Here is a 15,180-nt window from a genome sequence, read left to right on the forward strand (position 1 = left end):
AAGAAGGAAGGAGGTGAGAAGGAGAGAGGAGAGAGTGGATGGGGAGGGGAGGGGAGGGGTATAGGAAGGGGATTGGAAGGGCCGCAGAATACAACAGACACTAGTATGACAGTATGTAAAAATGTGGATGTGTAACCGATGTGATTCTGCAATTTGTATATGGGGTAAAAATGGGAGTTCATAATCCACTTGAATCAAATGTATGAAATATGATATGTCAAGAGCTTTGTAATGTTTTGAACAACTAACAATAAAAAATAAAATATTAAAAAATGAGTGTTAGATTTAACATAAATGGGATTAATTTTCATAAATGTGTTTGTTAGAAGAGATATCTGATTACTTTAAATATATTTTAGTAAGAAAAGTAAACAAGTTGTAGAATATCTAAGTAAATTGCAAAAGGTTTGCGGGAGTTAAATCTCAAAAAGTTTTGTGATGTGATTAAGTTGGTTATAATCATCACAGTCAGTTTTCAAGGGTTTTCTTCTAAGGATAACCTTTAATATGCTAATTTCCTATATTTAGAAACAACATGGGGTACTTAAAACAGTGGTCTGCTCTTATCTATCAATATAAATTCTTGTGTCGTAGGTTTTATTAGTAGGGAAACTAAGTCTTAAAAGAATTAGAATTTGTACCTCTTTTAAAGTCTATAAAATAATTTTTAGTTCATAAGTGGTTAAATAAACAATTGTTATTTTAGGTTACAATATAGTTGACACCTTAAATATATGTGACCAGAGGTGTATACATCTGAGAACTGTGTCTGAGCCTTGTCTAAGTGTGATCTAAGTTCTCTCTTTTATACATATCTGACACAGAAGGGCCACACTGCCATTTAAAGACCTTATATTTTTTGCTCTGACTAATTATATTTCTGATCATTAATACTGTTTCCCAAATGTACAACAGATTTAAGGTTATCCTTTGCTTTTTGCTAGTACTACTAACCCATGAAGACCTGTGATTATTGTTACCATATACTATGGATTCTAAATTTTGCTTTGAAAGTTAAACTTAGTTAATAGAAGGACATCTGTGCAATTGTGACCTTAAATATTACTGGCTTCTCTGTATATTAGATGTATTCATATTCTTCAAGTATACAAGTCTTTTAAAATGTAAAGCTTAGGAGAGCATTTTACCAAATTGGTATTCTCCAAACAATAATTACTGTAGCAATAGCTTCCTTCATATTAATATAGAAGTAATTAATTTCACTGGTATTTATGCCATTTAATATTGTATAACTAGATAAAGGTAACCTGTTACAATAAATTATGTATAAAATTTTGTGTTACTCTTTACACTAGGATGGGAATTTAAATGTATTTTGTGGAGTTAATAAGGACAGTCTGATTTGTTAAGAGCCATCTTAGCCTTTCTGTTTGATTCATGTTTTAGATGTAATGTTGTATCATGTTAACATGATAGATTCAAGAAATAATACATGACAACTGTGTAGGATGGAATGATACACTTTAAAAGGCAAAGATTAGCTTTAGAAATAAAATACTTTAAGATTTGTCAAGAGGCCAGCCTCACCTGAATTAAGGCTCTGCCTTTCCTCTTGTCCTTTTTCATGTTTGGATGGCTCCAAAGTAGGCTAGAATTTAGCTTGCTTAATGTTGTGTTCAAAAGACAGATTTGTTTGTTGCAAAGATTACTATATTCTTAAAATAAACAGGAGATATAATACAAAACTTGTGTGAGGGTTTGGGCAAGTTATAAAAGGTATTTTGGTTTGTAAAAAAAGTTTTTAAAAAGTAAAACTTGTATGTAATTAGGTTGATAAATATGTCTTTGTATAGGCTAAATAGATACCAAGGATATAAAAAGCTAATGTTTATTTTCATAAGCATAATATCTCATACCTGAACTCATATTTCTCATTCTTGACTTTGGATTTAATTTATGATGCTTATTTTACAACATTATAATATTTCCATAGCAACTGTCTTGTTATAATAAATAGTGGATAATGACTTCAGTTGCTTTATTCTGTATTAAAGGAGCCAAATTTGAGAAGGATAAGCATGAGATGAAGAGAAAACAAACAATATAGATGATAAAAATAAGGTTCATTTTATTTCATATGCTTGATTATGGACTGAATGCATTAGTAGGCAGAATAAACACAGTCCCACTCTTGGGGTCTTATTCTAAACCTACCCCATTAGTGCCTCTGAATTTCAGACTGACTGGTTCCTTAGTACAATGCACTGTTACTAATTGATAGTTCTAGTTTATTTCAATGTTCTTTTTTGTTTGTTTGTTTTCAAAGCCCTAAGTACATCTGAACATATTTTAGCTAAGTGCATTACTAGATGACAAACAATAAAACCCTTTATTAGGAATCAACCTCCCTACTAATGGCAAACATACGCTCTACTATTACTATGAGACTACAATGGGTAAAAAAAAACTATGTATACACATATACAAAACAAATAAGACACACAGACTTTATAAAAATAAAGGATTGGAAATATTTTTTAATCCAAGTGACCTTACCAGTTTCAAAAGATTTTAGGTACTGTAGGTCTACTGCAACTTCAATTAAATCCTACCCTCTCCTGAGACATGGCATCAAAATCTAATTCAGTTACAAGTAGCAATAACATTTAATTATCTCCTCCAGTTATCTACACTGCCAAACGACAGTATTTCCTTAGAGCCACAGATGTCACTGTTGTAGGCAAGAATCAGTTTGGGGACATGCAGAATATCAGAACTATATTGACTTTTATAATGCTTTTATTCTTTATGGCTCATATTTATGTATAGCAAAGATTTGCTTCCAACCTAACCTACTTTGAATAAAAACAATGTTAATATATTCTCCTAGGGAAAATTACTTAACTGCCCTGCATCTCAGTGTCCTTATTCATACCTCATAAAAACATGCCTGGAATATAATAAACACACAGTAAATATTAGCTTTTATTATTACCTAAGGTAAAACATTTCTTATCCAGCAATAATATGTACTAGGAACCTACCTTCTAATTAAGTAATGATATATTAAGCTAAAACATAAAGTTAGTTTGTCTTATGACAAGGATTATGAATATCAGATTTTAAAAGCTAATCTTACAAGATTCATTTCCCTTTTAAATACAATTCAGAGTTCTACCCCCCTCCTTTTTTTATCTTTTTCTTTTAAACATGTTTTCCAATTTGTCTACATTAAGTTTTTAGACACAGCTGAAGGAAATGTATGTTCCAGGTATTTCTGAACTTGAACATATTCCAAAATCAGGAAGAAGGCACCCAGAGTACATATACAAAGATCAACTTCTTCTGGTACTTTTGTGATTTTTTTCTGGTGATACTCTCCCTTTGCAATTATTTCAGGGACAAGACTCTGAAGCATAGATTCTTATAAAAACTCTTTTCTTTGCCCCTCTTCTGTATCTCAAACTATTTCTAAAAATGTCTTTGTCCTCTATGTAATCCCCAAGTCCAACTCATTTTTCTAGCTTTCCAATTAACAGACAGATTTTAGCTTGCAACAAGGTTTATAGTCAGATCACAACATACATGGGGAATGAGGTATTTTTAGGAGTCTGCTGTTTTAAGTCCTCATAAAATTAAAAACTAAGAACATTTTTGCCCACAGAAATTTAAGACAAATAACACATGCTCAGAGGGTGAAGGTCTTTTAAAGGTAGTCATCACATACGTCAATGTTTATTTGGTTCATATGATTACATAATGAATTGACTTTATATTGTCTTAGGCTCATGTAGATTATCTATGCTAATGCCAGAGTTCATGGCTGACACAGGTGTATAAAGATAACTAAGACACAAGCCTCCAATTCAAGGAGCTCATACCTAAAAACAGCCTGTAATCATAAGCCAGGTATGGTAAAATAAGATAAATTCCAAGGCTTACCTCCTACTGGTCTATTTAGATTCTGAAAGGCTTTCTGAAAATCTATATGTTCATAAGTCCCAAATCAATGAGAAAGTTTTAAGTTCAGAGTGTTCAACGTAACTTAATTTAATAGGAAATGTTCATTGGTTCTTCCCATTCTTATGGATACTCAGTTTTCATGAGTACTTTTTAAAAAATTTTCCTTTTAAATTATTGAAAAAGTGTTGAGTCAGCTATTCTCCTTGTTGAGTTCTGAATTTTGCTACACATTAGGGAAAGATTTATTGCATTCATAGGTACAAGATTTATCATTTCTTACCATGTTCAATATTTACATATTTATCTTTTTTATCACAATTATAAACCTGTTCTTAGTAGGTCTTCTCAAGCACATTCATTGCTTGTTGTTTGGTTGGTTTACTTGTTAGAGTTTAAGGGTTATGTGGTAATAATAACACAGAAATACATTATAGAATAAGGAACAATGTGACAGCCCAGACTGAAATGGTATTCATAATCCTTTATTAGTACTAGTGCAAATAGACTTTATTTTCCCCTGGAATACAGCTTTGTTCATATAAATGAAAGTTAACAAGTTGAAAATTTGGAAGTAGTAGGGTTTTGTCTATGCTATATATTTGGATTTCTTTATCAACTCAGGTTTGCTGAAAGCTTTCTATATGCTAAACAATGTTGTAGATAAAAAATAAAAAAGCAATTCAATATAGCAGGATGAGATCAAGAAAGGGAAAATACAGAAAATCTCATGAAACTTGTAAGGATATGTAAAAGCACTCTTGAACGGTCAAGTAGGCTTTATCAGAATGAGTAAATAAGGTGACTTTTGTATCCCAGGAGATTTATTTTGACTCCATCATTTAGTTTTGGGAGAAGAGACAAGAATCAAGACTATAAAGATCTTTTGGGTATTAAAATAATAAGAGATAATGTTAGATAATGCTATCTTAAACTAGTACGTAGGGTGATAGGAATGAAAACTCAGCAGATAAAAATTTAAAGGCTAGTCCAGCAATCGAAAAATCCATTTAGTGTTTTATCATTGTACTATACGTTTTCCTGTGGCACTTGGGAATGACTCAACGGATACTGTACTACCAAGCTATATCCCTATCCTTTTTTTTTTTTTCATTCTGAGACAGCGTCTTGACAAGTTGCAGAAACTGTCCTCAAAGCTGGGCTTACAGGCATTCACCCCTCCATCCAGCTCTTTCTAATCAATACTCTTAAAAAAATCTTTTGTATATGACTATGCTAACATAAGGGAGAGTTAGGACATTTGCATGGACTAGATTTCAACATATCTTTAATGAAGTATAAAAAGTGCTTAGCATAAAAGTGTTCAGAATGGCATGCACCATCGTGTTGCTATATTCTAGATTGCATATTGGTCTATATGAGAAAGACTGTAGGAAAATCTAAGGCTAACTGAAGGAACTTGAGAACTTTGATCTTATCTAGTAGCAATGTAAAATCACTTCATGGTTTAATCAGGAAATGGACAGATGTTTTGGTTGTCTAAAGATAACTGGTATGGTGGACAGAATCTAAGGTAAATATTAAGAAACCTGTAAAGATACCTGTAGAGAAGCAAACAAAGGATACCACCATAGAAAGTAGATAGCGCACCTGCATAGTTATCTTAAGTTATTAAGGGGGAAACTGTGGGGCATTCCAAGCATGGGAAACAGGGTGCCAGTTACCCCCAGGAGTTTGCTCACCAGGGGAATGTTTCCCTGTAGATTTCCACGGTCAGAATACCTACAGGTAAACCCCATGATACTCATTGCTTCAGGGTAATCCCCTCTCCTTGGGTGTGGGTGGACCTGTGACTTGTTCTTCATTACTCCCTGTGATTATGTTACATTCTATAAATTTCATCTTTTTAGAAGATTTATTAGCCAATCTTTGCTGGCTTATGAAGAAAACAACTGTGTTGGATAAGCTGACAAGAAACTGTGATTGAAGCTAATCAAAGTGCTGAAGCTCTCAGTTCCATAACTACAAGGAACTGATTATTTCCAATACAACCACATGAGTTTGGAAAATGACCTTGAATATCAGATGAGAGTTTAATTCTAGTTAACACCTTGATATAGCTGAGAAGAGGATCCAGCTATACCATGCACAGCCTCCAAACCCCCAGAAACCATGAGAGAAGAAAATATGTTGTTTCAAGACTCTTAGGTTCATGGTACCATTATTCACCAATTAAAAGCTAATAAAACTAGTAACAATATTAAACATAACTTAGATGAGGGAAACCTGGAAATAGGTCCATATAGAAAGAGTTAATATAGTGTGATAATACATATAGTTAAAATACGAACATTCAAGGCAGCAAGAGTTGGTTTCAAGCTATTTACCAGTTATGTACTTAATCTAGTTACTCTATAAAATGGGAAAATAATATCCTCTTAAATTATTTTTAAAAATTAATATCTAAGGAGAAATTTATATGTATATAAATACACACACATCTTAGTGCAATGCATAGCACACACTATTATTATGCTGTTATGTAAATCTTTATAAGGACTAATGAGGGCTGAGAAAGGATAAGGGCGATGAGAATGGAAATGGGAATAAATATGAGCAATAGTTTTAGGTGGAAAGTCTCAGTGACTACTCCAATATGCATAGAGAGAAAGAAAAGGAGGAAGGAGTGAAAGATGATGCAATTTCTAGCTTGGGTGATTGGATGAGAATGATGCTGTAACTGAAATAAAGAGTACAGAAGGAAGAGTTGACTTGGCTGAGAAGATAATGAGTTCAATTTTGGCACTGTGAAATCAATGTGCTTGTGGGAGAACATCCATATGGAGAAGTCTAGTGTACAGCTGGAAATGCAGACTTGGTATCAGAAAAGATACGGATATATGGATGGACTTGGAGATGTCTGAGAATTATGTTAACCATAAACTACTTCAGTATTCACACACAGGTACACACACACACGCATTCTAATACTCTTTCTGTAAAAATATGAGAATCTATTCTCTTGGTAATACATAACGTGTTGATTTATAAACAAAGTCCAAGATGAAAAAATGTTGAGTGGGAAAAGGATTCTTTCTATTGCCCTTAATAGATGAATGACTAGTAAATTCTCACATACAAAGGGAATCTTTAGGTTGACTGGAGCTAGCAAACTATGGCCCTATGCTATATCTAATTTGTTGCTTGCTTTTGTAAATAAAGCTTACTGAAACACAGCCATATCTGATCATTTATGTAGTGCCTGTTATTGCTTTCATAATATAATAACAAATTTCAGTAGTTGTAACTAAAATATGTGATCTGCAGAATCTTAAATATTCACCACCTTGCACTTTACAAGAAAAAAAAATTGCTCAACCTTGGTTTATTGATAAAAAATTTTAGTTTTACAGTTTCAGAATGCTGCCTCAATAAATAAGTATATAAGACAAGGCTACCTGGATGCTACACAACACTGGTTTAAGAATTATGAGAGTTGGTTTCTGACACAATCCCTTTCACCCCTTACTTGTGACCTTTCCAAGCATGTATTTTCTCAGCTCTCACATAGGAATCATCTCTCCTTTGCTTACTTCATAAGGTGTGAGAAATGCCTATAATTTCAGCAATTCAGGAGACTAACGAAGGAGAACAACAAAGACCAGCAAGAGCAATTTAGTGATGCCTAAAGCAACTTAGCAAGGTCTTGTTTCAAGATAAAATGATCTGAGAAGGTATCTCAGTGGTAAATTTGTCCCAAGTTTTAATAATCCCTATCCTAGTTCTAATAAACAGATAAACAAACAAATTAATAAACAAAGAAACTCTAAAAAACACAAAATGTGAATAAATGTTAACATAACATTATAGATTTTTTTACATTGTAAACTTTTGAAATCAGTACAGTCATAATTATGCTATAAAACATAGAATACATCTCTGTATATAGCTTATCAAAGTACTTTTCTATCTAATATTTTATTTCATCTTGACAAAAAAATATTTGTATTGAATAGAACTCATATTGGCATCATCCTTTTCACAAAAGAGAAACACAATAATTAAGATATTTGCTTAAAGTCACCCAGCTAATTAATCATTGACTGCAAGAGCAATTCAAGTATCTTAATTAATAATTTGCTTTCTACATGATCATACATTTATAATATTGAACAGCTTGATAGTACATAGGTAAGTATCTTATGGCTATATTTTTTTATAGAGATCCTAGGGGATAAGATGGAATTAAATACAATTTGTTTAATGATGAATTGCCTCTTCAAATATATTTCATCTTTTATTTAAAATATTTAAATTTTTTTGAATAGTTTTAGATTTGCAGAGAAGTTACAATGATAATCCTGAATATGCTGCACACTCAGTTTCTCCCTTTGTCAACATTTACTTTTAAACTTAAAAAATAATTAACAATACCACATTATCTAAAAAGTCAGAAAGTGAAGAAAATATGTAGATGTGTAATGTAGTTACCATTTTTCTCATTTGACTCGTGATTAAGAAAAGATGTTTGTACTTGTCCAAGGTCAGATTTAAAAAAAAAATCAATGACACATGAAATTAGAAACAGAAGTAAATGTGTTAAATGGGGGGATATGAGGATGAATGAATTAGTGTCTTCAAAACGACTTTGAAAAATGTAGGCTTGTTAAAATTTGTGGATTCCTGCCTAAAGACAAATCATTACTAATATTTAACTTGCTAATCTACTTTCATCAGCTCCTTGTTTATTTGCAACATGGCTTGGATCCTGGTATATTTGGATGCTGAGTCAAGACATAAAAAGTTTTCCCAATATAAAAAAGGCGGCAAATGAAAACACTCGCATGTTTTGTAATTTGAACATTAGAAAAGGAAATCAAGTACTTATGTCTTAACCCCAAAAGGACAATATTTCTTATTTTAAAACTACTTGTACATATTTTCTTTTGTACATTTGGTTTCCTCTTTAAAAAAGGTAATCAGAGCCGGGTGTGGTGGAGCACACCTGTAATCTTAGAGTATTTGGGAGGTTGAGGCAGGAAGATTGCAAGTTCAAAGCCAGCCTCAGCAACAGTGAAGCATAAAGTAACTCAGTGAGAACCTGTCTCTAAATAAAATACAAAATAGGGCTGGGGATATGGCTCAGTGGTCAAGTGCCCCTGAGTTTAATCCCCAGCACCTCCCCCCCAACAAATAAAGGTAATCCTATAAAAATATTTCCTTAGGGCACAGCTCTGTAGAAAAATCACTCAAATATAAAATTTCTTGACTGAAGTATTCTTTCCTTGATAGTCTTATATTTTCCAAAATGTGAAGCACAATTACAGATATGTATTATAAAAGGTAAACTTTCATTTTAATCATTCAGTAATCTTCTTCCTCTACTTTCCTCTCTCTTGCTGGTTGGTAAAAATCACTCATTACAGCTGTCAGTCATAATGGCCTTAATGATAACTGGCTATATGTTATGGTGGTAGAGTGAGTTTCTGGCACAAAGAAAATGACAAAGGAAATGGACTAACATTTTTGATCAAATATCATGTGTTCAACAGTTCTGGAGGTGATTCACATGACTTATCTTGCCATTTGAATGTATTGTCCACTTTTTACATTTGAAAAAAGTTAGCAAAAAAGATGTTTAAAGTTTGCCAAAAATCATATAACTTATAAAAGCTAGAGTGCAAATATGAACTATGTATCTTTAATGGAGGCTACTGGGGAGAAGAATCCCCACCTCTGAGGGGATACATGTTCTTGATTTCCTTCAAGATTCTTCCTTCTCCTTCCTCTAGAAATATTCCTATACTAAGTGACACCAGATCAATGGGCCATCGTTGAAAATATATTTCTAATTACAACAGAGGAAAAACATAAGGAGTCCTCTGATGTCATATATCAATTATAATAAAGGTCAGATTTTCTTCTAACTTTATAAACATCTCCAATGTGAGAATTTTGTGCTGCTGTGAACCAAGCACAGGACTTGGACTCAGAACATTCTGGTAGTCATAGATCTTCTCCTAAGTTTGTGCTCTAACCACTTGCACAAAACAGCTGAGTTTATGGAATGAGTTATTATGTGAAAGCATCATTTATAGATGTAAAATACCATATTACATTTTAACATTTTGCTAAAATATTATCTTAAAATATAAATTCATATGCTATGCAGAAACTGCTTAACATAAAAAGTTATTCATTACTCATCTAACAGCTATAATTATGCTTTGTTGTTGTTGTTGTTTTGCTTTGTTTTGTTTTGTTTTGGCAGTGCTAGAGATCAAACCCAGTGCCTCACATGTTCTAGGCAAGTACACTATCACTGGGATACATCTCTGACCCCTAATAAAAAGTTCACTAAATTATTCAAAAGTAACTGAAATATGCCAGTTAACCTAAACACTAAATGACAAATAATCATTGAACTTAAAAACAAAAATAAATAAAAAGCAAGTTGTTTTCAAAAGTAGTTTTATCAATTGCCTTACTGTACAAAGAGTTGGGTATATTATATAATCTACATATACATAAAATATTTTAGTAAATGTTAGTATTAATCTTGTAACTAAAATAAAAGTTAAAGCTTCATCTATAGTTTGTTCTGGTCCTACATCTTCCATTTGCAACCTTGTGCCAGGAAAAGATTACTTGGACTTGAAATAACTGAAACAGAAGCAAACCTTTCAGGAATATTCCTTACTTATATTTTGGCCATTATTTGAAACACAAGTGTCCTGTGAGGTTTGTAATGCCTAGGACTAATCAATGGTTATTAAAGCAAGTATGAAATATGGGATTGGCATTAGATACATAGGAAGAGAAACATACAAAGGATTTAAGAAGAAATTAAAACTGTGCAGATAAACTAGCATTGCTAAAATTGGGCATCTGGTCATAAGAATAATTATAAACAAAGTACATTTTGTGGATAAAGAGTGTGAACTTTGAAAAGTTAAAAAATAAGAACCATATACATATACATATGCCAAACCAGAAATATAAAAAAGGAACACACTTGGTTTAAAGCATAGGCAAAGTACTGATGAATATTAGTTCAAAGAAAATTCAGAGAAGTAATTTTTTAAAGAAAATTGTGCTATTGAAAGAATATTTCTCCCCATTTTGTAACTTAAATGTTTACCTGCAGTGGAATTTATTAAGGTCAAAAGACACTAAACATTTCAATAAGCTTAAAAGCAAGCACAGCTAATTTGAAAATGGAAGAAAAATTCCCATGGCAAAACTTTGCTTTCTAAATTTGTCCACAGGGTGATTTTCTTTCATCCTTCCCATTAAAGATTTAGCCATGAACAAACCCACTCTTAGAGGAAATACTTTAATAAAACAAAAGTAACTTTAAGTTACTTTATTTGCTATGTTAAGTTTTCATGAATCCATTTATTAAAACCTATTGTAAATGTGAACTAAACTTTAAAATGCTATATGTAAAAAAAAAATTATTCTGAACCTGTGTAATAGCCTGGTATGTATTTGGTACTTAAGGAGAAAATATTAATTCTGTATGATTTAGAGTGCTCTAGTCTTTCACTAAATCCTAGAGGGAAAAATTGGTTTGTTTGCTGAAATAGATCTCTATACAATTACGGTCTTACTACTTGATGATCATGGGTAAACTATTTAGCATCTTGAAGGCTCAAATTCTAATGAAAAATAGGAGAATAGTGATATCAGGATTATAGCAAGATAATGATTTATGAAAGAGTCTAGGAGATCCTCATCAAATTAGTGTTTTAAAAATGGAATAATAGAATAATTCTCTACTAAAATGGTTTTATATATTAGAATGATAAACTGGAATGACACCAGGTTATACTTAATATAGTAGGAGTTAATGAACATCTATATTCTGATTGTTTCCTATAGTTCAGGAATTGTTCCAGGTATCTGATTTATATAAAATATCTCTTTTCAGCTTCATAAAAAATCATAACAATGAGATAAACCATTTTTCAAATTAGAAAAATGAAGTTTGGAAAAGTGAATGTTCCCAATATCAAATGATCAGGCACTTAGAATACTTTGCATGGATTATTCCTAAGGTTGCCATTAACTAAGTTTTGGAAATAATCACACTTAAAAAGTATGGAAACACATAATTCAGGACAGTATGACCATTTCAAATCTGGCAACAGCAGGACAAAAATAAATAAATGAAAATAACAAACAAAATAAAAACTGAAGGAATACATTCTACATAGCTTTCTGGAGGAGATGTTCAGAAAGTGTGTCTGCTTATCAACCCTCCCCTGCCACCGCCAACTTCAAGCCTCTGTGGTTGCTTGTACAATTTCTATAAAAATCTGTGATCTTAAAAAGAAAGTCATCTGTTACATATCAACTCATCTTTTTATATAACTCTAGGAAGCTAGGAAAACAAATTCATTAGTATAAAAGTCTTCAGACTCACATCAACCTGGAAGGCTACATCCTGAACAATATGTCAAAGAAAAAAAAGAAAACAACCATGTGTTATGATTTGGGTCAGAGATTCCCCCAAAGACCAGTGCTAAAGGCTTGGCACTGCTGTGGGAGCTACTGGGAGGCCGTGCAACCTTTAGGAGGTGAGGCCTCTTGGAAGCAAATTGGTTATTTTGGGTGTGCCCTTGAAGGTTATATTGGGACCTAAGCTCTGTCCCCTCTCTCTTTGCTTCCAGGCTCCACAAGGTGAGCAGGTTTGTTCCACTACATGCTCCCTGCCATGATGTTCTGCCTCATCACAGGTCAAAGCAATGGAGTCAGTTGATCATGGACTAAAACCTCTGAAACCATAAGCCAAAATAAATCCTTTCTCAAGTTATTTTATGTCCAATAGTTTGTTGCATCAATAGAAAACTATCACAGAGGGTCTCCTCTTCTTTATTTGTATTTTCTTCTGGAGGGCATTTTGTATCGAGAAAATAAGACGAGGATTTGAAACACAGGTTTATCTCATTGTTATGAGTTACCTTATGAGGCTGAAAAGAGACATTCTATATAAATTAGATACCTGGAACAATCTCTGGACTATAGGAAACAATCAGAATGTAGATGTTGTTTTAACACCTACTGCATTAAGTATAATCTGGTGTCCTTCCAATCTATCAATCTAGTTTATAAAACCATTTTAGTAGAGAAACTCAACCAATTTGTCTGATTTTGTAGCATATTATAGCTCACATAGATCTTTGACCTACAGTTAAATTCAAATTCAATGTTTGTGAGAATTTTCAATAGCTTTATGAAATAATATCTCATTTGAAAAACAGTTACAACTGTAGTGCTATAACATTGTTATGAGTTCCTTTGAGTCTGACAAAAGATTTTTCATGTAAATCAGACACCTGTTATAATCCCTGGAATATAGGAAGCAATGAGAATATCAGCATTATTTTATCTCTTACCATATTGAGTATAATCTGGTGTCTCTTTGGCCTATCAACTTAGTTTATAAAAACACATTATATTAGGAGTAATTCCATTTTAGATTCCACTTTCTATAGTTCTATTATCTATCATCTATCTATCTTATTCATTCTTTATCATCAACATCTGAAAACAAATTTAGAAGCATGGTTGCTGGATTGCAGCAGTAGACAAATTAATTGAGATACACCAACTTGAAAAAAATAGAAATAACTAATATGAAACAAATGAAGAATTTCAACAGATTATATAAAAAGAAGGTATGTAACCATGCAACTCCATGGACAGTGACTACACATACAAGCAAATGAAAGCAGCTGACCACGTACCCACACACCTTGGCAGAGGTGCACTCCACACTCGCCGTCCACCACCAAGACAGATAATCTCTGATGTTCCTTCCAGTCGATAACCCAATGAGCATGAGAAGGTCAGAGTGTCACCAACCCCAAAGTTGAACCCAATTCGGTTACCATATTGGGGAATTCCAGGGTCTTCACAAGGCTCAAGGTTATATTCTGTAAGTTAGGGGGAAAGAACCCCTCCGAGAAGAGGGAAGGACAACAAAAAAAGTAGTGGTTATATAAGAGTATATTCTTTGCCTTCACTTGAATGGTTTCAGAGCTTAGGCATATACTTAAAAATTAACTATATATACAACAAAGAGAGAACGTTAATGGGAAATATCTAACAACAATGAATACCTTTATATGTGAAAATCAACATAGATTAAAAAATGGCACGTGCCAGTGATAAGTTGCAAATGTGGCTGTTTATCTTTTGTTTTTATTTTTTCCTACATTAGAAACTTTTACATTTCATAGATTTTTTTTTTACTTACAATAACCACATATTTTCAAACACAAAATAACATTTGGAATGAAGTCATTCATAGTACAAAAATACATTTCACTTAGTGGTTTTAATTTAAATGACAACAGCTCTTGTGCCTCCAGTATACAGAAACTTAATTAACCCATATTTGAAAAACATCTGACTTGAGATGCAAAATTTTATGTAAGACCAAGTGCCCTTACACTGATAAGTATTACATTATAGATCCATACAGGATCTTTTCCCCAAGCAATGAATAAACATCATGAAAATGAACAAATAAATACATGTCAAAAGTATGATAGAATTGATTAACATTGTAACTCATATGCAATCCCAAGAAGCACCTTAACTAAATATATCCTCAGAGCACTTACCCCATGTAATTTCAATAAAGATAAGCAAGAATTATTTCACATTGATTAGCTAATATTTTCTTAGTTTAGAAATGTATTCAGATATATTTTTTTAAATTCTAGGTTAAAACTGATTAGGCTCATTTACTGTTCATTATAGAAGACCTTAATTATTTTAGAAGCAAAAGGGTAATTGCTTAAGAGCAAGATCAGCATTTATGTCATTGGGTGTATATGTATATATGTTCATATATAATAACAATTTTAATGTACAGCAAGATCATCATTTGTAATGTCAATGTATATGCATATTTATGAAAATTTTTTGTTGTTGTTATTGTTGTTGTGGTGGTGCTGCTGGGGATTGAACCTAGGGCCTTGTGTATGCTAGGCAAATGCTTTACCACTGAGCCACATCCTAAGCCCAATGTGTGTGCATATATATTACAATATTAATAAGAGCCAAGTGACATAAGATTTACTTATTTATTTTTCTCCTTGTTAAGAAATAGCTACTTTGGTGCACTCTTGTAATCCCAGTGGCTTGGGAGGCTGAGTTATAGTATCCCAAGTTTGAGGTCAGCTTCAGCAAATTAATGAAGTGCTAAGAAACTTAGTTAGTAAGACACTGTCTCAAAAAAAATTAAAAGGGCAGGGGTGCTCAGGTTCAATCCCTAGTACCTTC

At 32.6% G+C, this 15,180-nt stretch overlaps 1 protein-coding gene across 6 annotated transcripts in view; it reads right to left on the reverse strand.

Moving 5' to 3' along the window:
- Csmd3 (CUB and Sushi multiple domains 3) overlaps positions 1–15,180 on the reverse strand; it is a 1,105,037-nt gene that overhangs the window by 362,220 nt on the left and 727,637 nt on the right. For all 6 annotated transcript variants that reach the window (XM_048802035.1, XM_048802036.1, XM_048802034.1 and 3 more), the window contains one exon: positions 13,635–13,823. In XM_048802035.1, the coding sequence (XP_048657992.1) occupies positions 13,635–13,823 (189 nt within the window). The remainder of the gene's footprint in view (positions 1–13,634; positions 13,824–15,180) is intronic.

Source organism: Marmota marmota, unplaced genomic scaffold (genome assembly GCF_001458135.2).
Source record: "Marmota marmota marmota unplaced genomic scaffold, marMar, whole genome shotgun sequence".
In the NCBI taxonomy this organism is placed as follows: domain Eukaryota; kingdom Metazoa; phylum Chordata; class Mammalia; order Rodentia; family Sciuridae; genus Marmota; species Marmota marmota.